The sequence below is a fragment of the Rhinoderma darwinii genome, chromosome 13 (assembly GCF_050947455.1).
Source record: "Rhinoderma darwinii isolate aRhiDar2 chromosome 13, aRhiDar2.hap1, whole genome shotgun sequence".
Classification (NCBI taxonomy): Eukaryota; Metazoa; Chordata; class Amphibia; order Anura; family Rhinodermatidae; genus Rhinoderma; species Rhinoderma darwinii.
Window position 1 is genome coordinate 21421797 of NC_134699.1, and position 27729 is coordinate 21449525.

Sequence of the window (27729 nt, forward strand, 5' to 3'; positions counted from 1 at the left end):
CGCCTGTGCAGGGAACTGCAGCTGTCCCCATTCATTTGAATGGAGCCGTACTGTAGTTTCTTGCACAGCGGGTGGCTAAAGCGCCGCTGTGCAGGGAAAAACATTAAACGGGATGAAGCGCTCAAACAGTACTGTGGCCACTTCATTCTCAGAATTGGTGGGGGTCCAAGAGGTCAGACCCCCACTGATCATAAGGTGATGGCATAGCCTAGCAATTTGCCATCACTTTATGAAGATAACCCTTCAATGGAGAACTTGCTACCTCTACACTTAGCAAAATCTAATTTACGCTTATATTTAAAATTCTGGAGTCAATAATACTGTCTTGGCTGATACTTTACATCAATATTTTGCACCAGAAAAATGCATGTTTAATAAACACAGGATAACTCACTGGATTTTTTTCACTTTCAGGCCACATAAGGCTTTCTGGCATGGGTCTAGCCAAAGGGGATCTTCTATACGTGGCAGGAACTGCAAGGAATGGAGAAATCAAGTCAATACAGAAGGCCTTGCATCACCATTTACAAAGCACTGGCTTCAAGAAAATGATTCCTTCAGTTGTACCAAGACCCTAGCTGTCCTATGCATTGAAATAGCCTTCCCATATCACTATATGTGGTGATCCTGGATCACCAACATTCTCCCTGGCTAGTCCGTAAACCATAGATATTGTTTGCAGACTGCGTATTTATAATCTTATATTTATATTGTATACATAACTAGCCAACGTGTCTGTACTTTGCTCTCCTACGCCACATCTTCTGGCATCACACACGCATGTAAAGTTTATATGTATACATCCATAGCTCTCCATTGCTTTCTATGTATATACGCTCCTATATGGATTAGCAGGATGAAATCTTTAACACCCCTATTGCGGCTCTTGTGTGATGTGAATTCAAAAAATATCAAACTATATAGCCCCGAAAGTAAATTATAGAGTCAGATCTACATTACTGAGTTATATTATAAATAATATAACTCAACTTATTCTGATTTAACCCTATGGCCTCATGCACACAACCGTAGCCTCGTATAGGGTCTGTGATTACGGCACGGACGTCCCGTGGAGCGTCAATCGCGGCAGTCCGCAATCACGGACCATGCACACATAAGATGTGCATTGACTTCAAGGATCCAGGCAATACACGGGCCGTGTAAACCACGGTCGTGTGCATTGTCCCATAGGATATAATGTGCCCTATACTATCCCCAATTGTGGCTCCGCAGGACACCACTTACTCAATGGAGGCCAAAATAATAGCTCATAATAATAGTAGCATTAACCTATTCTATAATATTAGCATGCTACTAGAACGAATGTACATTTGTGACGTAATTATGGCGGACAACCACCACAAAACACTGTGGACGCAACGTCACAGTATCATACGTAACCGCTGCAGTCACTATGGACATCACAGTGGACGACACGTCGCAACCCAACATTGTAAATAGAGACAGACCAAGGGAGCAGAGGGCAATGGTGGTGGCTTTTTCAAAATACTTGTCCTAATGCGGGCACAGTAGGGACTTTCCCCTTCAAACATATATTTCTTAACCCGTTTTTATATATTAGGGAACTGTATATTGTGCAGTTTTATAATAGACTTTCACTAGTGGAAGCGATTTGAAGCTAGGAAGTTTTCATGCAGACTATTGACTGGCAGACGGTTTTACTGAAGTCTGTAGTCTGCAACCCACAATCCTTAGATGGACACACGTGGTCAACAAACATAGACTTACTGGAAACCTCAGACAGGCAATAAGACTAGTTTGCCCTTCATTATAAGGAACTACACGGCGATTACCCACTTAAAGGGATCGTTCGGTATTAGAATAACATGGCAGTTTTCTTCCGGAATCATCGCCACATCTGTTGACAGGTTGCTTGTGGTGATGCAGCTTATCCATTCACTTCAATTAAGCTGCAATAACCTACACAACCCAGGTGTGGCACTGTTTTTGAAAGACAGCAGCCGTGTTTTTCTATTCCTGTACAACCCCTTAAAGAGCCCCTTACATTCTTGCCCCGCTGCCTCCACCATATTTTTTGTATTGGATCGTATTGCCTTGCTGATAATATCAACAAATTGTACTAATAAATCCACTTTTACCGGCCAGAATGAACATTTAGGTTTATTCTGCGATTGATTTGTGAAGATTAGTAAATGTAATTACCACTTTTTGTAAAAGTTTATTTAAAGTTCAATAAATGATATTGTAACAGAAAATATAAATATAGTCGCCTATTTCCCGGTTACGTTCATGCGGCATTTGTCATGGATTTCATTTTTTCCGCATGCAATGGGTGACAAATGTGCAACGGATTTGAAGATTTGCAGCATTCTCTTAGATCAGTGCAGATTTCTTCCGCAGATTGTGAATGGTTCTATAATTTGGCGATTTTTTTGTTTTCCATCTTTAGTGATCTCTGTATCCACTTTTTACTCTGGCTAATAGATAAGGGTCGGCATCAGGGGACCCCCCACTTTTTACTCTCTATGAATTTCCTAAACGGGTATTTAAAATGGTTTTCTAAACCTCCTCAACACGTTCAGGGGAGACCCCCACCGATGTAACATTAATTACCTATCCAGTGGACTGGTGATAAAGGTTTGTGGCTGGAATACCCCTTTAGGGTGGCTTGACACAGCGTTTTTTTATGGAAAACTTAGCTTTGACTTGCGGAAAAAGAGCTGCGTCCAGGTGTAAGCTTGAAGTCAATGGGGATATATAAATCTTTTTTTCATTTATCTTGGATTTTATGGCTAAGTAGTGTTTTTTAAAAATCGCAGCAAGGCTAAGTTAGGTGTTTTTTCCAGTATGTAGTGGCTTTTTTCTCCCATAGACCTCCATAGGTTTTGTTTTTTTCCTCTTCACAAAAAAAACCCAGTGTGTTTTTGCAGTTTTTTTATGGTATTTTTTTTAGAATAAATTATGTGTTGGAAAGAGGAATTTTTGCATCACATGATCTTTGGATCGAATGATTGGCAATGTAAAAAATGGCACCTAAAAAAAACGCAAGTAGTAAAATACAGTATTTTCAAAAAATGGCATCAAAAACCGCACGTACCATTATACAAAAAAGTGCAACTAAACTTTCAACAAACTTCTGACATGTCATGTGTACAGGTCCATAGACTTTCTATTGAGTCCGTACACCATTACATCGGCTTTCCGAGAAAAGCTCGGATCCCCACCGAACAAAACTTCTGACATCACTATAACATGTCAGAAGTTTGTTGAACGTTTAGTTACCCTTTAAACTGGCCTTACACACTAGATAATAGTGAGTGCAACGCTCTGAGTTTGGCAGGATCCGGCCTCAATCAAATGTGTATGGGGGCAGGCTGACTTCGGCCATTTTCCACAAAGATTTGAATAACCGTCTTCCTGTTCTTCATATTATAACGTTCCAGTTTTCCCCCTTCTCCCTATCTTTCTGCTGCCGATATCAGCCTTGGCACTTGCCTAGTAATAACCGAGCCAATAGACATGGTAACCGACATGTGACCACCATAATTTACCCCAATCACGGTGCTGACAAATGAAGGGGGCTTCCTTTTGTCACTTGCCCGCCTGCCCCAGCATTGGGGTATCCAAACACCCTGATGCCCAACAAAGGTCTCTGAGGCTTTCGTGGGAATACCTTAGGTATGTCCTAACATATGTCTGTGAATTTTATATGCACAGGCAGAATTATGACAATGCATTGGAGTTTTAAAAAATAATATTTAAAAAGTAAGTCTCCTAATGGGATTAAATTGTTTCTATAAAAAAAAAAAAAAAACAATAGAGTTTTTGTTAATACAAAATAAAAAACATGATTTTTTTAATTTATAATTTTGACTGAATAAAAGCTAATTAACAGTAGATTATAAATATATTGATATTCCTAATTTCTAACAATACTTTCAACAAATGTATCATGTCTGTAATGGCAGGAAGGAGGTGAAGGGAAAGTGAGCCCTAATCTACCCACCGCCCTGTCCCTGCCTACTTGCAACGACCCGCCCTAGGCGACGGGGTACAACTGGGCGGCGGTTCCTACGCTGTCTAAGTGCACGGGAGAACAAACAGGGAACACGCAAGGGAAGGGGCAGTAGCCCACGGAACGCCGCGAGGAAACGGAGCGGTGAATGAATAGTCAGGACCAGGATGAAGTGGAGTATACCAACGTGAGCACGGAGAAGGAAGCAAGCCAGGGGCAAAGCGAAGCAGGTTAAGCGGAACTGCAGCAAGGTAGAAGCACGGCAGAAGCAGGCTGGAGCAAGCAGCAGTGGGGCCAGGAATCCAAGAAGAATCACAAGCAATGAGGAAGAGAACACGGCAGGTAATAAAGGACAGGGGGCGGAGCTAACTCCGACTGACCAGGCCGCGATAGGCTCTCCCACTCCTGAGCCTGCCACCCTGGTTGGTGGGAGACGGTGTCAGTCTAAGAGGTCTGGCCTCAGGTGTCGATTGATTAATCCCAGGAGTATACCTAGACGTAGTACCTGGCAGATCCCTAACAATGTCAATTTGGGTAAATTGTAAACGGGGTAAAACAAATAAAATTAAAAAAATGAATGGCAGAAATGTTAAACTCTAAATTCTACAACACATCCCGCAGATACAAGACATCAAAAAGCAAAATAAACGTAGAAAAGTTACGGCTGAGAGAATACAGGGAGGCAAAAGGGACAAATGGTTTGTTCCTTAGATCCCTCAGAAGATAAGCGATGCTAGAGGAGTCTGACGGCGGCTTATCCTTCTCTTCCTTGGTTAATGCGAGCCTATATGTTTATGGGGGCGACAAGAGAGACGGTTGTCATCACTCAGTCCTCCGAACATGGGGGTGGGGTGAATAAAGCAGAAACATTGCACGACTTTGGCATAAAAATTTTCCGTGCAGTAGCCAATGGGGTAAATGATAATAAATGAATATCGGTTATATATTAACTTTGAGAACATTTTATAAATTTGCCACACAGGATCACATAGGCTTTGCAAAACAGCAGATTTACTATTCAAAATGCGTCTTACTAGATACTTTTGTTAAGTGTAAAAAAAAAAAGAGGACGTGGAATTAGGAAAATACGCCAAATTTATTTAATGGCGTGCGTCATATTTCTGGTGCAAAATAATGGTGTGTAGTAAAACGTGGCGTAAGAATTAGAAAAGTGTCTAATCTCTAGACAGATGCACCAAAAGCATCACACGGTGTGCGCCAGTGTGTCTTTATTTTAAACTATTAATAACTCTGTCCCGTTTTGTCTGAAATCACAGTCACTATTTTGCATAAAAATGTCGCAGATTAAACCAGACGCGCTCCGTATTCACAGAAATAACTGTCAGGGCATGTTCACACGCAAATCAAAAACGGCTGAAAATGACGGCGCTGCTATCAAGGGAAGACAGCCTCTGATTTTCAGCCGTTTTTGTAGCCGAAAATGATTTTTGAGACATTTTTTGGAGCCGTATTTGGAGCTGTTTTTCCAATGTCACAATGAAAAACTGCTCCAAAAACAGCTCAACAAGTGACCTGCTCGTTCTCTTTACGCGCCGTTTATTAAAACTTTGGTGTAAAAAACGTCCTGTCTGAACTAAATGCCGTTTTTTCCATTAAATTCAATGGGCAGATGTCTGTAGGCGTTTAGCTAGAATTTTTCCAGGTGTTTACGGCCTGAAATACGCCTGAAAACACTGCGTGTGAACATACCCTCAGAGTAGACAGTCATCATGGACCCCCCTAACATGAGTTCCTTTCTCTGTAACAGAACTTGTCAGAAAAAAGACCGTCCAGGAGAAAACTGCACACGACAATGCTCTGGTGTGCAGAAATCTGCGAGGCTACGGACTCTTCTTCTCAGCTAAAACATCTGGAATATATTTATCTGGAAAATCTCATGATGTCATCCACATCCTATAGGTAACGGGGGATGTATTCTTACATATACAATTTTGAAACTATTTCTATGTTAGATGCAGTCATTTTGATAAAGAATATTTTTTTTATACATATTACACTGACATAACACATATACACTACATGGACAAAAGTATTAGGACACCTACACAAGATTTTTTGACAACCCATTCTAAATCCATAGGCATTAATATAGAGTAGCTCTCGCCTTCGCAATACAAGAGTTTCCACTCTTCTGGGCTCTTTCTACAAGATTTTGGAGTGTCTATGGAAATTTTTGCCCATTCACCCAGAAGAGCATTTGTGAGGTCCGACACTGATATTGGGGGAGGGGGCCGGGCTCACAATCTCCATTCATCCCAAAGGTGTTGGATGGGGTTGAGGTCAGGGCTCTGTGCGTCCAGTCAAGTTCTACCAAACCAAACTCAACCACCCACCCAACCAACCATGTCTTTATGGACCTTGTGCACTGGGGGCGCAGTCATTCTGGAACAGAAAAGGGCCGAACCCCAAACTGTTCTCACAAAGTTGGAATCACACAATTTTCAAAAATGTCTTGGTCTGCTGAAGAATTAGGATTTCCCGATCCCTGAAAAACACCCCATAGCATTACCCCTCCTCCACCTAACTTTACACACAATGTAGTCAGGCAGGTAACGTTCTCTTGGCATTCACCAAACCCAGACTCCTCCATCAGACTGTCAGATAGAGAAGGTGATTCATCACTCCACAGAACACGTTTCCCCTGCTCCAGAGTCCAGTGGGGGCGGCTTTACACCACTCCACCTGACACTTGGCAATGTAAGGCTGGCATGCAGCTACGCGGCCATGGAAACCCATGCCATGAAGCTCCCGGGGCAGTTTTTGTGCAGATGTTAATACCAGAGGTTTGTATAGAGGAACGTTGGCGACTTTTATATACTATGCGCCTCAGCACTCGGCGACCCCGCTCTGTGATCTTACGTGGTCTCCACTTCGTGGCTGAGTTGCTGCGGTTCCTAAACACTTCCACTTCACAATAATATCAGTCACAGGTGATGGTGGAATATGTAAGAGGGAAAAAAATGTAAGGAACTGACTTGTTACAACGATGGCGTCTTATTACAGGACCGCGCTGGAAGTCAGTGATCTCTTCACAATGACCCATTCTATCACAAATGTCTGTAAAGGCGACTGCATGGCGAGTGCTGGATTTTATACACCTGCGGCAATGGGACTGAAAGAAACACCTGAATTCAAAGATGTCTCAATACTTTTGTCCGTACAGTGTATGTGCATGAATTTGCCTCAGACCGCTTATACACATAGGGTGCAGTTACGTGGAGCGTCAATTAGGACATCTTCAGCCACTTTAGCCCCAATAATACAGGTTATCTCCCTTGATAATTTTTAGTCAGAATATCTCATGCAAATACTGTGCGCACTGACAACGCTGCGGCCATTACTGGCGCCGTAGAAAACGAATGTGCAATTTCGTACAACACAAACACTCATTCGGTAGTATTAGCTGCATTCTATTGGCCCGCTCTCCCTTCCATCATACCAAAATACCCGTCCCTCGCCTCAAATAGTCTTCTGATTGGCTACTTCTTCTGAATGGCTTTTTAGCGGAAAGAAAACAGCTCGCACGCTGATTGGCATGTTCGTACAAACTCCGCCCTCTTGTCCTGTGATTGGAGAACTCATTTTCTGTCTGGCTGCGGATTGGCGTTGGACCTTTTAGCGGTTTGCTGAGGTTTGAAGTTGGTGCCGTAACGGTCACCTCTTAGTACAGGGCAAGAAAGCGAGGGGAGCGGATCGTGGGTGAAGCGTCAGAATTTTGTAGCGATTGTCGGTATCGTTAACGTTTCAACATGGAGTCTGGACCACTTAAAGTGAGTATGTCCTCACTAGCAAGTCCCAGCATGACGTGATACAACAGCAGCGAAAAGTTATGGAACTACCTATCAGGGATCAGCAGCCAATGGTACTCCAGCTGTTGTAACACTACAGCCCCCAGCACGCCCTGACAGCCTGTGGCTGTCAGAGCATGCTGGGAGTTGTAGTTTCACATTAGTTCTTTCTGACACTCCTGTGTATCAGCTGGCATCTGTTATACTGCAGGTCCCAGCGTTTTTATTGCACATCAGCCCGTTGCTGTAGTACCACAGCTCCTAGCATGTTTGCTACTAGTCATGAGATTGCACATTAGATGGTAGTGGCGGTACTACTGCGCCCAACATGTACAGGTGAGTGGTCAAATTGTTGGAGAATGTCATGAACATAGACTTACTGGAAACCTCATACAGGGAATAGGGCTAGTTCTTCATTATAAGGGGCTACGTGGTGATTGCACATAAGATGAGACAAAAGATCGTCCACAATTAGAACAACATGGCAGTTTTCTTCCGGAAACATCGCCACATCTGTCTACAGGGGGCTTGTGGTGTTGCAGCTTAGCCCTATTCGCTTCAATTAAAGGAGTTTTCCAGGCGATGGCAATTGATAGCCTATTCTCGGGATAGGCCATCAATAGCTGATGGGTCGGGGTCTGACTCCTGGGACACCCGCTGATCACCTGTTTTGAAGGGACCCCCGTGGATCGGTTGTTTTGAAGGGACCGCAGCGCTCGTACGAGCACTGCTTCCCCTTCATTTCTTGCGCACTGTTAATCGTCGACTCATAAATATGCAGCGATTCACAGGTATTGCAGCCTTTTCTCCTATTCACTTCAATTGGATAAGGCTACAATACCTGTGAGTCGCCGCTAAATGCGTATCGACAATTCACAGAGAGCAAGAAGAAATGAAGGGGAAGCGGCGCTCGTACAAATGCTGCGTCCCCTTCCAAACAGCTGATCGGTGGGGGTCCCGGGAGTCGGACCCCGACCCATCAGTTATTGATGGCCTATCCTAAGGATAGGCCATCAATTTTTATTGGCTGGAAAACCCCTTTAAACGGCAATAGCGCACACAACCCGTAGACAAGTGTAGCACTGTTTTTGGAATACAGCAGCCATGTTTTTCTAATCTTGTACAACCCATTTAAAGGGGTTTTCCCATCTTGGACGTTTATGGCATATCCACAGGACATGCCATAAATCCAGTTCTAGCTTGCTCGGCTCCTTCCCGGTTGGGTGGTCGGGAGTTACGGAAACGGCCATAAATCGTTGGGCTACGCTGTTTCCGTCACTCCCATTCACTTCTATGGGAGTGACGGAAACCGCGTAGCTCTGAGAGCTCGGCTGTTTCCGTAACTCCTGACCACCTAACCAGGAAGTGTTTGGGAGGCAGCGGGAGCCGAGTAAGCTAGAACGGGGTTTAGGAGGCCCTGTTCTAGAGATAGGTGTGGGACCCGCATCTATCATACTTTTATGGCATATCCTGTGGATTTGCCATAAATATAAGATGGGAACACCCTTTAAGCCCCTTACATTCTTCCCCCAGTGCCCCCAACACGTTCTGGTATTAGATCTTATTGCCTTGCTGATAATATCAACAAATTGTACTAATAAGCCCACTTTAGGGCTAGTTCACACAGTATTTTGACGTGGAAACCGTGCCAAAAAACGCCCGAAATCGCCTCCCATTAATTTCAATGGGAGGCAGAGGCTTTTTTTCCCCATGAGTGGTAAAAAATGCTTGTGGGAGAAAGAATTGACATGCCCTTTCTTTGGGCGTTTCTCTGACCTCAGTGAGAGGCAGAGAATGTGTTTTTCGTGGCGTTTTTCGGCCGCGGGTGAAAAACGCGGCAAATGTTCTGCCGGCAGGTCAAATTCCTGGAGGAATTTTGAGGCAGATTTTTCTGTCTGTAAAATACTCTGTGTGAACAGGGCCTTCGTTTTTAATCTGCGATTGATTTGTGATTAGTAAATGTATTTACCATTTTTATAAACGTTTATTTAAAGTTCAATAAATGATATTTGAACAGAAAATATGAATATAGTTGCCTTTTTCTCGGTTAAGGCTACAGTCACATGACAGTGAAAAAAAAATGGCCATTAAAAAAAAAACTGATCAACTGTCAGGTTTTCATGGCTGTTTTGCATCAGTGTGTCTCCAAATTTTCACCCATTTCCAATCAGTCTGTCCATTTTTAATGGCCATTTGTCTTCCATTTGCCATCCGTTTTTCATGGCCGTTAAAAAAAAAACTGATGGATTTAATTTGTTGGTTTTATTGTCCAAACCCCCTAAAAACACCACAGTTCCCATGTAGATAGTGCTGCAATGACCCTGTAGATAGTGCCACAGTGCCCACTGTAGATTGTGCCACAGTGCCCACACATAAAGTGCCAGTACCCTCACGGTTACATAGTGCTCACGTAGATGGCACAAGTGTCCCCTGTAGATAGTCACACCCCCATTGAGTGCCACAGTGCATGTAGACAGCAACCCCCCCCCCCCACTGTAGATAGCGTACCCCCATTGTAGAAAGCACCCCCTCCGTAAATGACACCCTTTCTGCAGATAGCGCACCCCCTGTAGATAGGGGCATCCCCATAGATAGCCACTGTAGCTCCCTGGAGGAGTGGAATCCCTCTGGCTGGGGATTTCACTCCTAGAGGGAGCCCCTGATGTCTGTCATATATGGACAGTGACGCCAGGGGCTTCTACAGTAGAGGAATCCCCTGACCAGGGCGCTGGCCGGGGATTCTAGTGGTGGCCACTGACGTCACTTTGTTATATGGACCGCAATGCCAGGTGCTTCTCCAGTAGCGGAATCCCCTGGCCAGAGGACTGGTGAGGTTTGCGGTTGGAATACCCCTTTAGGCTGACTTCACACGCAGAGTTACCTACGTGATCACCGTTATAAACCCCTTCAATGCTGATCACGGTGCTGAAATATGAAAGGCTTCCTTTTGTCACCTAACCATCAAAGACCACTAGGGGGTATCCTGAAATAATGAATGTAAGGCCTCATGCACACGACCGTAAGGATTTTTCACTGTCTGCAAATATGGTTGCACATGCGTAGCCATCCGCAATTGCGCAAGCACCCATAGACTTCTATGGGCGAGTCCGTGCCGCAATTGCGGACAAGAATAGGACATGTTCTATATTTTGCTGAACAGTTCTGTGGCCCAGACAGACATCCGTAAATATACGGAAGGGTGTTCCGTGGCCTATAGAAATGTTTCATCCGTAATTACGGATGAAAACTACAGTCGTGTGTGTGTGTGTGTGTGTGTGTGTGTGTGTGTGTGTGTGTGTGTGTGGGGCGCCTTAAGGCATACATTACTGCCTGTGAATTTTATATACACGGGCAGTAATATAGAATTGACATTGCATTATACTTTCAAAAATATATTTAAAAAGGAAGTCTCCTGATGAGGTTAAAAAAATAACAGTTTGTTAATACAAAATAACAACGCAAAAGAAAAAATATTATATATTTTTTTTTTAACAAATAGTCTTGATTAAATAAGGGCCCATCAGCGTTGCCTTTCTGTTGAGGGGTTCAGTCGGGGGAACCTCTCAACAGAAAAGCAAACGGAAACCATAGCTTCCGTTTGCTTCACGATTGATCTCCATGGTGACAGATAGTTTGCTAAGGGTTCCCATTTGTCACCGTTGTGAAAGGGTTCTGGTTTTTTTTTGCGGAATTAATAGCGCAGTCGACTGCTAAAAAATAAAATAAAACTAATGTTGGAAATGTATGCTTTCATGCATTTAGTCGTAATAAAAAATTCATACAAATCAAAATTCGACCCAAAAATTCCCGCAATAAATAAGACCTGAAATGGCAAACTCTTTAGTTGTTTTGTTTTTTTTTACCAACCAAGAGCCTGTATTTAGTGTTTTATGCAACTTTAAAATCACTTTTATAATTTTTAAGAAACCGCTATGAATCCTGTATATATAGAAGCTGTATCATCCTGTCTAAGCCACGTTCGTCAGTTCAGGTGAACTGTCGGCTCGGCTGAAAGCTGGTCCTGCGTGATATTAGCTGGATCCTGTGTGTAAGGATCCAGCTAATAAGTCACATCTGAGTTAACACGCAGGACCAGCCTTCAGTCGAGCCGTCAGCACACCTGAACTGACAAATGCGTCTCAGACAGAACGATACAGCTTCTATGTATACTACATAGCTGTTTCTTAGGCTTTGTTCGCATGACCAGGTGTCAAATCGGCAGTGAGAAAAAGAATTGGACTCGTTTTCCAGATCACTCATAGACTTCACACGGTCCGTAAAAATAAAAAACAAACTGCTGTGTGGATAGCCCCATGCATTCATTTTAATGCAGCAGTGTGACACCCGTAAAAAAACGTCTGTCACACGGGCATCTTATGCTGTCGTTTAAAGAGGCTCTGTCACCAGATTTTGCAACCCCTATCTGCTATTGCAGCAGATCGGCGCTGCAATGTAGATTACAGTAACGTTTTTATTTTTAAAAAACGAGCATTTTTGGCCAAGTTATGACCATTTTTGTATTTATGCAAATGAGGCTTGCAAAAGTCCAAGTGGGTGTGTTTAAAGTAAAGGTCCAAGTGGGCGTGTATTATGTGTGTACATCGGGGCGTTTTTACTACTTTTCCTAGCTGGGCGTTGTGTATAGAAGTATCATCCACTTCTCTTCAGAACGCCCAGCTTCTGGCAGTGCAGACACAGCGTGTTCTCGAGAGATCACGCTGTATCGTCACTCACTTCCTGCCCCAGGTCCTGCATCGTGTCGGACGAGCGAGGACACATCGGCACCAGAGGCTACAGTTGATTCTGCAGCAGCATCGGCGTTTGCAGGTAAGTAGCTACATCGACTTACCTGCAAACGCTGATGCTGCTGCAGAATCATCTGTAGCCTCTGGTGCCGATATGTCCTCGCTCGTCTGACACGATGCAGGACCTGTGAGTGACGACACAGCGTGATCTCTCGAGAACACGGCTGTGTCTGCACTGCCAGAAGCTGGGCGTTGTGAAGAGAAGTGGATGATACTTCTCGTCAGAACGCCCAGCTAGTAAAAGTAGTAAAAACGCCCCGATGTACGCACATAATACACGCCCAGTTGGACTTTGACTTTAAACACGCTCAGTTGTACTGCAAGCCTCATTTGCATAAATACAAAAATGGTCATCACTTGGCCAAAAATGCTCGTTTTTTAAAAATTAAAACGTTACTGTAATCTACATTGCAGCGCCGATCTGCTTAAATAGCAGATAGGGGTTGCAAAATCTGGTGACAGAGCCTCTTTAAGCCCTTATTTTTATTCTGCTGGAAAATATGTATTGCGACCTCTGGCTTGCATGCAGCTGCTCGGCCATGGAAACCTATATGATGAAGCTCCTGGCGTAGTTAGGCTGGATTCGCACCACCATGTTACGTCCGTAATGGACGGAACGTATTTTCGGCCGAAAGTCCCGGACCGAACACACTGCAGGGAGCCGGGCTCCTAGCATCATACTTATGTATGACGCTAGGAGTCCCTGCCTCGCTGCAGGACAACTGTCCCGTACTGAAAACATGATTACAGTACGGGACAGTACGCTGTCAAGACGGTGTGTAAAAAGACGCCCGCGTCAAAGAGGTGCATGTCACTTCTTGGGACGTAATTGGACCCGGTTTTCATTGACTCCATTGAAAAACCGCTCCAATTACGTCCGTAATGGACGCCGGAAAAAACGCCGGCACTTGCAAAAACGTCTGAAATTCAGGAGCTGTTTTCGTCTGATAACAGCTCCGTAATTTCAGACGTAATTGGCGTTGCCGTGTGAACATACCCTAAGGGTATGTTCACACGGCAGCGTCCAATACGCCTGAAATTACGGAGCTGTTTTCAGGCGAAAACAGCTCCTGATTTTCAGACGTAATTGCTCGTATTCGCGTTTTTCGCGGCATCAATTACGGACGCAATTGGAGCTGTTTTTCAATGGAGTCAATGAAAAACGGGTCCAATTACGTCCCAAGAAGTGACATGCACCTCTTTGACGCGGGTGTCTTTTTACACACCGTCTTTTGACAGCGGCGCGTAAAAAAAAAGCCTGTCTGCACAGAACATCCTAAGACCCATTGAATTCAATGGGCAGATGTTTGGAGCCGTTTTTTCGGGTGTAATTTGAGGCGTAAAATGCCCGAATTACGTCCGTAAATAGGGCGCGTGAACATACCCTTAGGGTGACTGCATGGCGGGGTGCTGGATTTTATATACCTGTGTCATTGTTACTAAGGGTATGTGCACACGAGGGCTTTACGTCCGTAATTGAAGGACGTATTTCGACCGCAAGTACCGGACCGAACACAGTTCAGGGAGCCGGGCTCCTAGCATTATACTTATGTACGACTCTAGGAGTCCCTGCCTCGCTGCAGGACAACTGTCCCGTACTGAAAACATGATTACAGGACAGTTGTCCTGCAGCGAGGCAGGGGCTCCTAGCGTCGTACATAACTATGATGCTAGGAGCCCGGCTCCCTGCAATGTGTTCGGTCCGGTACTTGCGGCCGAAATACGTCCGTCAATTACAGACGTAATTAGTGTATGTGCACATACCCTAAATGAAACATAAGAATTTATGTGCGTGAATTTGCCTCAGACCGCTTATACACATGTGGTGCAGTTACATGGAGCGTCAATTATGAGATTTTCAGCCACTTCAGCCCCAATAATACATGTTATCTCCCTTGACAATTTTTACAAGTCAGAATATCACGTAAATACTGTGCGCACTTTGCCCCGGTATCTGAGGAAACCGCTGCGGCCATTACCTGCGCCGTAGAAACACAAAACCTATCGTAGGAATTCATACAACACTCAGTCGGTAGTATTTGCTGCATTCTATTGGCCCGCTCTCCCTTCAATCATACCAAAATACCCGCCCCTCACCTCAAATAGTTTTCTGATTGGCTACTAGAAAATAGATTAAAACGACGAAAGCCGCTCGCACGCTGATTGGCATGTGCGTACAAACTCCGCCCTCTTGTCTTGTGATTGGAGAACTCGTTTTCTGTCTGGCTGCGGATTGGCGTTGGATTTTTGGCGGTTTGCTGAGGTTTGAAGTTGGTGCCGTAACGGTCACATCTTAGTACAGGGCAAGAAAGCGAGGCTAGAGGATCGTGGGTGAAGCATCGGAGTCTTGTAGCGATTGTCGTATCGTTAACGTTTCAACATGGAGTCTGAACCACTTAAAGTGAGTATGTCCTCTTTAGCTTAAAGGGGAATACACGTAAATACGTGAATTAGGTCCTGGCGGAGCACGGTGATTACGTCTAAAGTGGGTCGATAGCTACAACCTGGTGGCACTAGAAGTCCCAGCATGACTTGATGCTACAGAAGATAAGTTATGGCACTACCTATGAGGGGGTCAGTAACCCGTGGCACCCCAGCTGTTGCAAAACAACAACTCCCAACATGCCCTGAAAGTATGCGGCTGTCCGAGCATGCTGGGAGTTGTTTCACAACAGCTGTTGCTGACCCCTGTTAATGGTTTATTCCCAGAAATGTGATTGGGCGTCAGCTATTTGTAGTACTACAGGTCCCAGCATATCTGCTACTAGTCATGTCATTGCACATCAGGGGGTAGTGAGGTGCTACAGCTCCAGACACGTTCATGCAGTGGTTAATGTGGAGCTAGAAGTCCAAGTCTGTCTTTATAACCCTTTTGATATTGTATTCCTACCGTTGGTTGGCACATGCTGGTCTGATGTTTGGGGCATGGGCAGGACTCGCTGGCGTCTGGTTGGTTGTCTGTGTGGCACCAAAGTAAATAACATAGAATTTGGGGAGTTGTGCTGAAAGTGGCTGATGGTGGTTGTGAGCTGCCGTGATCCAGCGTCTGTATCTATAGGGGTTGTTGCCTATGAATTAGTCTCTTAAAAATTTACGACCAGCTCACAGAGGGTAATGCATGAGTGACCCCAATATGGCTGCGCTTCCTGTTGTCATTTGTGAAAATGGGCACCAGAACTGAATAGAATAACCGCAAAGTGCCCACCATGCCACAGTAAAAAATGCCATTAGTTCCACCACCATCCAGAAAGCCGTGACATATCCTAGCAATATGCGTTCACTTCCTAGATGGGAGCTGCTGCTGTAATCCTCTGATCGCCAGCGCTCCGCTCCTGGCACCCCTGGCAAAGTCATCCGCAATCAACCAGATATTTCTACTACAGTGGCTGCTGCACGAAAATGTAGAATTACATAGACAGCCATTCATCTGAATAGCCGCTATGTAAAGCTTAGTTCACATTGCATTTTGGAGCGACGTTTAGCGTGTATGTTGGGAAAGCTCCTGATGTACACTCTTAGGCCTTATTCACACGACAGGGTCTGAGTGTCGGCCGATAAAAACGTCCGTTTTGGGCCGTTTTGCATTTGTTCTCACTGCCGTTTCTGACCCGTTTTTCATCCGTTTTTTTTCCCTGCCAGTTTTAAAATGGGATGAATTTAATTTGTCAATTTTTTTCCCCACACACTTCCCTCTGTGGGTAGTGCCGCACAGCCCCCCTCTGTGGGTAGTGCCGCACAGCCCCCCTCTGTGGGTAGTGCCGCACAGCCCCCCTCTGTGGGTAGTGCCGCACAGCCCCCCTCTGTGGGTAGTGCCGCACAGCCCCCCTCTGTGGGTAGTGCCGCACAGCCCCCCTCTGTGGGTAGTGCCGCACAGCCCCCCTCTGTGGGTAGTGCCGCACAGCCCACTTTTGCATGCACCCATGCTCCCCCCGTTCCACGAGAAGTCACTGACTTCAATGCCCATATATGGACCGTGAAGTCAAGGACTTCCCCTGGAGCGGAATCCCCAGCCACAGTATCAGGGGTTCCACTTCCGATGTGCCTGACGTCACTGTGTCCATATATGGAAGGTGAAGTCAGGGATTTCTCCTGGAGCGGAATCCCCGACCACAGCTTTGACTAAGCTGTGGCCGGGGATTGGGGATTCCTCTTCTACAGGGAGCAAAAAAGATACCCTCCTCCTCACATGCACTTTGCACTGTGAGGAGGAGAGCGAGCGACGGAAGACACAGCCGTCACTCGGGACACATTCCAGTGATGGCCGTGTATTACCTGGCCCCATATACTTCTATGGGAGCCGGGATAACGGCCGAAAATAGACAGTGCTTCAGGTAGCGCTCTGCCCAGGCAGTTTGGGGGACATATCCCACTGTATCCTAATGTGGTAGGATATATGCAGCTTCCGTCTGAGGTTTACGTTGGGATTCTTTATCAGACTAAACAATGTCTGGCCCTTCTCAATTCATGCTTGGATCTGTTGACATTGTGCACTCCTAGTATACAAGAATAGATGAATAATTATTCGTGGATATTGTAAACCCAGCACAGGCTCAAAGATTAATCCAGTCTTTGATAGACTAATATATATATCAGTTGGGTTGTCAATACCAGAATTTGGACTTCGATACTTCGTATAGTATTGCGATTCTCGATACCATAATGATGCTTTGCCAACAATAAAAAATAAAATAAAAATCCTATTTTCAGATGTGAGGCACGTGGTGTGATTGACTTTTAAATCTTCATGTGCCTCATATTAAGTACCTCAGTCATAATGGGCAAAATTGGGTTAATGTGAGGTATATTATAGGGTTAATCACTTTTAATGTGAGGCACGTGGAGGTTCAAAATTCATAACACCTCGTGCCTCACATTAATAAAGTGAAAGAATTATTTTTTACTTTTAAAGCGTACGTATCATAAAGGACGCTATAAATTTGTTCAGGTTATTACTGTCGCGACGATACCAAATATGTGTGTTTTTTGTGTATTGACTACTATTTTTATAACGTTTATTGTAAAAACCGTGCCTTGTTTTTTTTTGGGTTTTAACAGTGCTTTATTTTTTATTAATTTTACTTTTCTATTTTTAAACTTTAATGTACTGGCATATATCTATATATGGATAGTACACAGGCACTTGTTAGGGCATACCCAAATATGCCCTAACAGGAATTATAGTCAGACCGCCCCAGAGGTCCTTCAATGGACCCTGGGCTGTCCATATGAGGTGACGTGAAAAAAGGGGGTACACACTACTCATTTTCCCCTTGAATACCGCGGTCAGTTTTGATTGCGGCATTCATGGGGATAACAGTGGAGATCCGAGGTTTCGCTGATCTCTGCTATTAGTGTTTCTGTATATTATATCTATTGCCCTCCTGATAACGCGGGTACACTTGCTATGCCCGCGTAATCAGCGTGATGTGATTTGGCAGTTACTGTAGATGGGACACCGGGGCGCTTTGCAGTGCACGGCCGCATCACATCATGTTGGTCACTACCTTCATGTATTACAATACTTAACTGTGCGGCGTATTGAACCGTTTAGGGGTTCACAGCATCGAAATAGTATCTATAGTTCGATGCATCGTGCAACCCTGATTACAAGAGCTTTGATACAGTACGAAGAGTTTCATGCTCTGTACAGGGTAGCGGGGTGTAGAAAGGTCATGTTGGATTGCAGCATGCATGCTCCTAGTGATGTCATGCCTGTTTTTCCTGGTTTGCTCATGCTCCTAGTGATGTCATGCCTGTTTTTGCCCGGTTTGCTCATGCTCCTAGTGATGTCATGCCTGTTTTTCCTGGTTTGCTCATGCTCCTAGTGATGTCATGCCTGTTTTTCCTGGTTTGCTCATGCTCCTAGTGATGTCATGCCTGTTTTTCCTGGTTTACTCATGCTCCGAGTGATGTCATGCCTGTTTTTCCTGGTTTTCTCATGCTCCTAGTGATGTCATGCCTGTTTTTCCTGGTTTGCTCATGCTCCGAGTGATGTCATGCCTGTTTTTCCTGGTTTTCTCATGCTCCTAGTGATGTCATGCCTGTTTTTCCTGGTTTGCTCATGCTTCACTCGCTCATGGCTCTTGTATGTGTTTTCTCTTCCAGCCTCTCTTTGAGAACAAGACCACAGTGGATAAACTTAAGAAAGCTGAAAACAAGCGTCTTTCCGTCGAGAGGGTTTACCAAAAGAAGACTCAATTGGAGCATATATTGCTCCGTCCAGATACCTACATTGGCTCTGTAGAGCCTGTGACACAGGTGAGAATATGTAGTTACCATCAGCATGAAATGGGCCAGATTGGATGAGTTTTCAAGCAGTCTCCGATATAGCCTGTAGAAGCGAGGTTGTCTGGTCCATGCACGAATTGTCGAAGTACCAATATTAATGGAATTGTACAGGATTAGATAAACATGGCTTCTTTCCTTAAGGCCTTATTCACACAAGCTTATTTCACGTCCGTGTTACGCGCGTTAAAACAATGGCGGTCACACGGACCTATGCAATTCAATGGGCCCATTCAGACATTGTGTTTTTCACGCAGCGTGTGTCCGCTGGGTGAAATTACTGCAGGGAACAGACCAAAATCCTGTTGGTTACAGGTCAAACGGATACATATCTATCATCATTGTGAGATTGTTTTTCTGCATTTTATTATGTTGAAGTTATTAAATATTGCGCAGCAACACAACATGCCGCCGCGGAGCCCGAGCATTACAGAAGTTTGAGAGTAGAAGTTCTTGACTATTCCATATTGAATAGATTCCAGCGACTGAAAGGAAAACAGTTAACTTATTGAGTTTTATTTCTTATAGCAAATGTGGGTGTATGATGAAGAGGAGGCACTAAACTGCCGAGAAGTGACGTTTGTCCCTGGCTTGTATAAGATATTTGATGAAATCTTAGGTGAGTACTTTTATTTTTTCTATTTCATCTGTATTTATTTCTCCATTGGTGCCACTTTATTAGTCAGTAGTGTTGCATAAACCTGTTGCTCTGAAGAGTTAGGCTGTGTTCACACCTGCGTCGGGTCTTTCCAGTGTTCGGCTCCGTCAGAGGAACAGAACAAGAGAAAACCGGAAGCGACTGTTGCGTTGCACCTCTGACACCGCCGACGGACACCATTGACTTTAATGGTTTCCGTCAGGTTGTCCGTGGTTCTACCGGAAACCATAACAGCCTCCAACGCAGGTGTGAACAAGGCCTAAGCAATAAGTGCTGCCATATCAAATATATTAATATTGGTCAGACTCTGCATAGACACAGCCTGTTTAATCTAAGGCCTCATTCACATCTGCTTTGGAGGCTCTGTTAGAGGCCTCTGCGCTAGATCTGGCCAAGATTACCGGAAGCAATAGCGCAGCGCGACGGAAACCTTTAAAGTTAATGAATTCCGGTGGTGTCTCTTCCTGTTTTCCCTTGTACTTCTCTTGTGGAACAGATCAAAGGAAAGACCTGACCCAGATGTGAACCGTATTCTTAATAAAGAGTATGCTCATGATGCTGTAGTAAAAAACTAAAGCTACTCGTGTAGTTATTAGATATTTGCAGGCAGAAATGGTCTCAAAACTGCTTCAAGAATTTTGAGGCAGATTTTGGCCTGACCACACTTGCTTGCCACTGTTTTGTTGCGGCGGTTTTCGGCCATGGCCATTGAGGGCCGTGAGCAAAAAAAAAGCTGCGACAAAACGATTTTTATGGCTCCCATTGATTTCAATGTGAGTTCAAATGAGGAAGCCCGGTGAGATAAAACATGCCACTTTAGTTTCCTGTGAAATAGGAGGCAGAGAAAGCGTTTTCCGCGCCAAAAAACTGTGAAAACGGATATAGGAAAAATACACACATAGTGCTCCTCTAAGGTGATACAACAGATGGCACAAACAAAGGTGTATTTGATGGTACTCACCTTTTTGCGGTATTGCAAGATAGTCGGAACAACATGACCATCTAGCGTGTGGAGACCCTGAGCTCCATACGTGGGCAGTCTGCTAGCCTTCGGAATGGGCACCGCTGGCTGAGAAATGAGCGGGATACGATGTGGAAAATAAGTCCAAAGAAACTTGAAAAAAAGGCTCCCTCTTTGCTGAAGGCGCTCCTGCACAAGCCTTGAAAGTCGGCCACGTCCCCAATAACGGAAGGGCCTCTCAGTGAATAAAGATAAAACCGCTTTATTGCTTTAAAAATAGACGTGTATCAGAGACATATGCTGTTTGATACACATGCCTTTTTTTTACGCAATAAAGCGGTTTTATCTTCATTCACTGAGAGGCCCTTCCGTTATTGGGGACGTGGCCGACTTTCAGGTCTTGTGCAGGAGCGCCTTCAGCAAAGAGGGAGCCTTTTTTTCACGTTTCTTTAAAAAAAACTGTGAACTGGGCCTAATAACGATCATAACTGTTCTATTCTTTTACAGTCAATGCCTCTGATAACAAACAAAGGGATCCAAAAATGTCATGCATCAAGGTCACAATTGACCCGTAAGTAACTTGCAATTTGTGGCCATATATTCTAATTAATAAAGTAATAAAACTGAACTTATTCAAAAATGTTCCCCTTGTAGAGAGAACAACTCGGTGAGTGTGTGGAATAACGGGAAAGGTATTCCTGTTGTTGAGCACAAAGTGGAGAAAGTTTATGTTCCTGCTCTGATCTTTGGACAGCTGTTGACCTCCAGTAACTATGACGATGAACAAAAGAAAGTTACAGGTCAGTGCAGCTTTCACCCCCTGGGTTAGTGCTAAAATGTTGTAGTCCACTAATGTGTGCAAGGACCGAAGTACCATAATGGCAACTCCTGCAGCTGCTATGGGGCCTTTAGAGAGCAGGGACCCCAGTCCTATCTGGTCTGAAACGTTTAGCTATTGAGTGGTGAGAACCTGTGCAGGGCTTTACTCTTCAGTCTATCCAAGGTTCATGAAGAGGTTGGGGAGGGGAACACAAACACCAAGTCCTTTAGACTGGATTCAGACAGCGTTTTGTTGCTTTTATTTGCATTTTTAATTACGTTTTATGCAGCGTTTTTAAGTGCGGCTGGATGGTCCATTAAAGTCTCTAGTAAAATAAAAAATGCACTACACACAACTGCAACTTTTGCTTGTGGCGTTTTACAGCTCCATGCTATGGGTATGGCTTTTTTGCGGAGTTTTCCCCATAGACCTCACTATAGGACGAACGCCAGAAAAATAACGTGCAGAATGACACCACATAAAAAACGCCACGCAAAAGGCCTATAAAAACGCAGGTTACATTTTAATAACACTAGCGCTTTTAGAAGCATTTTTTGATGCAGTTTAAAATGCCAGAAATTTTCGGAGTGAAGAGCCTTATTAAAATACTAACTTATTGGAAACCCAGTTTTCTTTCTCTTGACTAATTGTTCCCTCACTATGTTGTAAATTTTTCAGGTGGTCGCAATGGTTATGGTGCCAAATTATGTAACATCTTCAGTAATAAGTTTACTGTGGAAACTGCATGTAAGGAATACAAGAAAGTCTTTAAACAGGTAGGTATTGCAAACAGGACTTGTCAGCCTTTATAAGAGCTGTTGCCAATAAGCGGATATCCATTAATAATGGTGAACGTAGGACTTAGTATTTCCGGTTTCTCTGCTTAGATCAGTTACATATTTTCTTTTGGAACAATTTGATGCATATAATGCAATAGATTGTTCAATATAGATCTGTAGCCTGTTAAGGTCCCATTCCTACGTTTTATAATAACGCACTATTTCTACACCAGACCTGGTCCAATAACATGGCTACCGCCGGCGAGTCCAAAATCAATTTTTTTGATGGGGAGGACTATACTTGCATCACGTTTCAACCGGATCTCAGCAAGTTTAAAATGCAGATTTTGGACAAGGACATTGTGGCCCTTATGTCTCGGAGAGCCTATGATATAGCTGGAGCTTCCAAGGGGGTGAAGGTGTTTCTGAATGGCAAGAGACTACCTGTAAGTTGTGCATTTACTTATGTTTGTACCTGACGTAGTTTTGATTCGCTGGTGCCACAAACTTAGTTGTTTTGTTTTTTCCACTCTATGATCTTCTCCTCCAGGTATCTGGCTTCCGTAGTTATGTGGATTTGTATGTTAAAGAGAAGTATGATGAGACCGGTAACCCTTTAAAAGTCATTCATGAGGTGGTGAACGATCGATGGGAACTGTGCTTGACTATGAGTGAAAAGGGCTTCCAGCAAATCAGCTTTGTCAACAGTATTGCCACCACAAAGGTAGGGGGAAGATGGTAAAGGTAACGCTTGATATGCAAATAACCGGTTTGACCATGGTTCAAATGCATTGATTTTCTCTCGCTTCTTGTCCACAGGGTGGTAGACATGTTGACTATGTTGCTGATCAGATTATCGCCAAAATTATTGATGTTGTGAAGAGAAAAAATAAGGGTGGCGTTTCAGTAAAACCATTTCAGGTATGTCATTTGTGTAAAACGTTCCCTGAAATTCTTAAGTTCTCTAGAGAAAAATGCAAAAAAAAAATTATTTTTTTTTCTTTTTTTTAGGTAAAAAACCACATGTGGCTTTTTGTGAATTCTTTGATCGAGAATCCAACTTTTGACTCCCAGACAAAAGAGAACATGACGTTGCAATCAAAAAGCTTTGGATCTAAATGTGTGTTGTCCGAGAAATTCATTAAAGCAGTAAGTGTCTATTTTAAGAGTCCCAACATTTTTTCCATTTATTAAAAGTTTTGTTTAAATTTTTTAAAAGGAACCGGTCTCTAGGTTTGGATACACTAAACCACCAGGAGGTCATTATGCAGCTGGGATTTAGTGTTCCAAATCACGGACCTATGTTCAACGTGGCCATTCACACAGCCGTTGTTTCAACGGACCGTGTGAAGGGTCCGTGGGAAAATAGGACATGTCCTATCTTTTCACGCATCCCTCCATAGACTCCACTATGGGGGATGCGAGACATCGCGTACTGCAGCGCTGAGCGCGGATGCATCTCGGACATGAAAAACTGCAGTTTTTCCACGTATGAGAATCAGGCCTAAATGATAGGAGTCCGGCGGGCAGCATTGGACGCTTTGCACAAATAAAGCAGAGGACAATATACTTTGGCTTTATTCGGAGTACGCATGGCCAGCCACTATCTATAATGGGTCAACCGTGCAGCCACCTCAAAAGTGGAATGAAGTAGCACAGGCCTGTTGGACTCACAGGATCTTACATTGATTGCATGTCCAATCGATATGCCATCAATATCTGTAGTCAGAGATCACCTATTAAAGGCATGGTGTTGCCCGGAAAACATGTTTTTTTTTTTAAAAATTAAACATTTAGTGTGTGGGTGATTAAACATTGTTCAAATTTTTTTTATTTTTTTCGCGAGTCAGGAAATATTATAAATTTTTTCTAATTTATAATACTACCCATTTTTGGTCACTAGATGGAGCTAGTTCCCAAAATTGCAGCATTGCAACATTGGGTTAAAAGCCCTCGCTCTAGTGAGCTCTCAGCATCCCCCCCTCCTTTATCCTGGCTAGTGCCGGGATAAACGAGGGGTTTGAAAGGTTTAACCTCCTACACTCTGTGTCGCCATTTTTTGAGGTAACCCACAGTGTAGTAGGTTTACATACAGTAGTAAACACACACAAACACTAACATACATTGAAATCTCTTACCTGCTCCTGCCGCCGCGGCTCCCTCCGGCCCGTCCGCTCCCTTTGCTGCCGCTGTTCCATGTGCACAAGTCCGGAAGCCGCGACCGGAAGTAGTAATATTACTGTCCGGCCGCGACTTCCGGTCCACAGGAAAATGGCGCCGGACGGCGCCAATTTCGAATAGGACTGAGTGGGAGCGGCGCATGCGCAGTTCCCACACAGACGCCGTACACGGCAGTCAATGGGACGGGAGCCGTTCGCAGTCCCTATGGGACTGTGGCTGCCGTATTCCATGTCTGTGTGTGTCGTTAATCGACACACAGAAATGGAACAAAAAATGGCAGCCCCCATAGGGAAGAAAAAGTGTAAAAATAAGAAACAGTAAAACACAAACACACAAATGAATATAAACGTTTTTATTAAAGCACTAACATCTTTAACATATAAAAAAATTATTTGTGATGACACTATTCCTTTAAAGGAACAGTGTCATCACAAATAATTTTTTTATATGTTAAAGATGTTAGTGCTTTAATAAAAACGTTTATATTCATTTGTGTGTTTGTTTTACTGTTTCTTATTTTTACACTTTTTCTTCCCTATGGGGGCTGCCATTTTTTGTTCCATTTATGTGTGTGTCGATTAACGACACACACAGACATGGAATACGGCAGCCACAGTCCCATAGGGACTGCGAACGGCTCCCGTCCCATTGACTGCCGTGTACGGCGTCTGTGTGGGAACTGCGCATGCGCCGCTCCCACACAGTCCTATTCGAAATTGGCGCCGTCCGGCGCCATTTTCCTGTGGACCGGAAGTCGCGGCCGGACAGTAATATTACTACTTCCGGTCGCGGCTTCCGGACTTGTGCACATGGAACAGCGGCAGCAAACGGAGCGGACGGGCCAGAGGGAGCCGCGGCGGCAGGAGCAGGTAAGAGATTTCAATGTATGTTAGTGTTTGTGTGTGTTTACTACTGTATGTAAACCTACTACACTGTGGGTTACCTCAAAAAATGGCGACACACAGTGTAGGAGGTTAAACCTTTCAAACCCCTCGTTTATCCCGGCACTAGCCAGGATAAAGGAGGGGGGGATGCTGAGAGCTCACTAGAGCGAGGGCTTTTAACCCAATGTTGCAATGCTGCAATTTTGGGAACTAGCTCCATCTAGTGTCCAAAAATGGGTAGTATTATAAATTAGAAAAAATTTATAATATTTCCTGACTCGCGAAAAAAATAAAAAAAATTTGAACAATGTTTAATCACCCACACACTAAATGTTTAATTTTAAAAAAAAAAACATGTTTTTCTGGCAACACATTCCCTTTAAGTGCCAGAATCCGTATGTACCAGTTTCCTAATTTTCGCCAAATTTATTCCCTCAGGCAACAAGCTGTGGGATTGTGGAAAGCATCTTAAACTGGGTAAAGTTCAAAGCACAAACCCAGCTGAATAAGAAGTGTTCGGCAGTAAAGCACACAAAGATCAAGGGGATCCCCAAACTGGATGATGCTAACGATGCAGGTAATTCTCCATGGTCAGGAAAAGTTGTTGTGAACTGACATCTCGTAGTAATAAATGGCTGTTGGACGTTTGTAGTGCGATGAGGTGTTAAATTTGCACCCCCTCCCCCTTTTCAGGCAGTAAACACTCTGGAGAGTGCACGCTTATTCTTACTGAGGGAGATTCAGCCAAGACATTGGCTGTTTCTGGCTTGGGTGTTGTTGGAAGAGATCGGTATGGAGTATTCCCATTGAGAGGCAAACTTCTAAACGTCCGGGAAGCTTCCCACAAGCAAGTGAGTTATTGAAACATTTACTGGATGTTACTTTTTAGTTAGAGTGACTTTCTGGAAGTTCTAGCTGTATCCTGTCTTTGTGCTGTTTTTGTGTTTTTTTCATTTTAGATATACATTTTTATGTACAGTCTGGCTTCAAATTGGCCAAATGTGTGAACTTCCATCGCCCGTTCTGTTACTGCAGATCTATATAATGCTATTGGCTTTCCAGCCTTTATCTGTGTTACTAACTGGCTTGTAAACTTTGTTCAGATTATGGAGAATGCCGAGATAAACAACATCATCAAGATCATGGGTCTGCAGTATAAGAAAGATTATGATGATGAAGGGTCCCTGAAAAGTCTTCGCTATGGAAAGATCATGATTATGACCGATCAGGTGAGGCCTCCCTGCTAACAGGCAGTGGAGGGTAATAATGTGAACTGTTCATAAATACATGGCAGATTATTGGCAATTAATGTTTCGGAAAAAAAATAAGTCCCAGTGCTCTGCAGCCGTGGTGTATCCGAGCTCAGCCTTAATGTTTGTTACCTTTATCTTTATAGGATCAAGACGGCTCCCATATCAAAGGTCTGCTGATCAACTTCATTCATCACAATTGGCCTTCTCTGCTGAGACACTGTTTTCTGGAGGAGTTTATCACTCCCATCATTAAGGTGAGATGAGCTTTGTTTATTGCATTACTTGTATACATACAGACTTCTGTAGTGTTCGATGTACTTATCCTTTTCTCGTTATCGTGCAGGTCTCTAAAAATAAACAGGAACTGTCATTTTACAGTATTCCTGAGTTTGAGGAGTGGAAGAACAGCACTGAAAGTCACAAATCTTGGAAAATAAAGTACTACAAAGGTTTGTTATAAAACCCTGTGTGGTAGTGCTACCAGGCAAGTAAGAACCAGCTTCATACTCTTGTGGTGAATGGGTTCTCACACTGGTGTCAGATTTTATTTACACATGGCATGGGCTGAAAGTCACTTGGTGTTCTGAAATTTCATATGTCAAGAGACTGATACTTTCTAAGTTAATTTGAGAATTGAAACATAAATAAATTTTCTAATTTACTGGCAATTTTCCTAATTACTTTTGGGACGAGGATGTGATTGCCTCATTTTGTTTTGATCTGATTTGCTTTGGAAATACTCTTCAGTCTTGTTTAACATCTTTTATGTGTTTTTTATAGGTCTGGGGACCAGCACGTCTAAAGAGGCTAAAGAATATTTTTCGGATATGGCGAGACATCGAATTCCGTTCAAATACAGTGGCCCCATAGATGATGCTGCGATCACCTTGGTGAGACATGTCTGTCTTTTTTAGGATTGGGATGGAAAAGAGCACCCCAAATATTATAGGGATCTCAACTCAAATGGGTTTTCCTACCTTACTGTATTAGTTTTGACATTACTCATTCTCCTGCAATTCATTACGTTCAAACCAGCAGACTTGTTAACCTTTCAACCGTTTTATTAATGAGCTCAAAGCTGTGTGTAATGGCAGCGTAGATATGGGGGGAGGCAATATGGTAAAAGGGAACCACCAGGGTTGCATGATCTTGGATAAAGTACTTTGAAGCTGAACAATCCCCTACTAATTTTGCCCGTTCTGAAGGAAGCATAAAGTAGTGAGACGCGCTAACTTCAGGGGTCTGTCACTTTGTCGTTCGTGTTGCAGCTTCTCCTAAACTACTTCACTGTAACGAA

At 43.8% G+C, this 27729-nt stretch overlaps 1 protein-coding gene and 1 long non-coding RNA gene across 5 annotated transcripts in view; one reads left to right on the forward strand and one right to left on the reverse strand.

Annotated features, from left to right (window-relative positions):
• The window catches only part of LOC142666847 (uncharacterized), a 106236-nt gene that overhangs the window by 25167 nt on the left and 53340 nt on the right, over positions 1-27729 (reverse strand). For all 3 annotated transcript variants that reach the window (XR_012851743.1, XR_012851745.1, XR_012851744.1), the window contains exon 3: positions 395-474. This is a non-coding gene — a long non-coding RNA (uncharacterized LOC142666847). The remainder of the gene's footprint in view (positions 1-394; positions 475-27729) is intronic.
• Positions 7652-27729, forward strand: part of TOP2A (DNA topoisomerase II alpha) — a 29503-nt gene continuing 9425 nt past the window's right edge. Inside the window, exons 1-16 of one of the 2 annotated variants that reach the window (XM_075847065.1) lie at positions 7652-7788; positions 18717-18869; positions 19425-19515; positions 21023-21086; positions 21170-21315; positions 22014-22111; positions 22348-22560; positions 22665-22838; positions 22934-23035; positions 23126-23263; positions 25618-25756; positions 25873-26030; positions 26283-26408; positions 26576-26686; positions 26776-26881; positions 27213-27322. In XM_075847065.1, coding sequence (XP_075703180.1) covers positions 7768-7788; positions 18717-18869; positions 19425-19515; positions 21023-21086; positions 21170-21315; positions 22014-22111; positions 22348-22560; positions 22665-22838; positions 22934-23035; positions 23126-23263; positions 25618-25756; positions 25873-26030; positions 26283-26408; positions 26576-26686; positions 26776-26881; positions 27213-27322 — 1950 coding nt within the window. In that variant the 5' untranslated portion in view covers positions 7652-7767. Of the gene's footprint in view, positions 7789-14858; positions 15013-18716; positions 18870-19424; positions 19516-21022; positions 21087-21169; positions 21316-22013; positions 22112-22347; positions 22561-22664; positions 22839-22933; positions 23036-23125; positions 23264-25617; positions 25757-25872; positions 26031-26282; positions 26409-26575; positions 26687-26775; positions 26882-27212; positions 27323-27729 lie in introns of those variants that run through there. The other variant, XM_075847064.1, reaches the window with a different exon arrangement.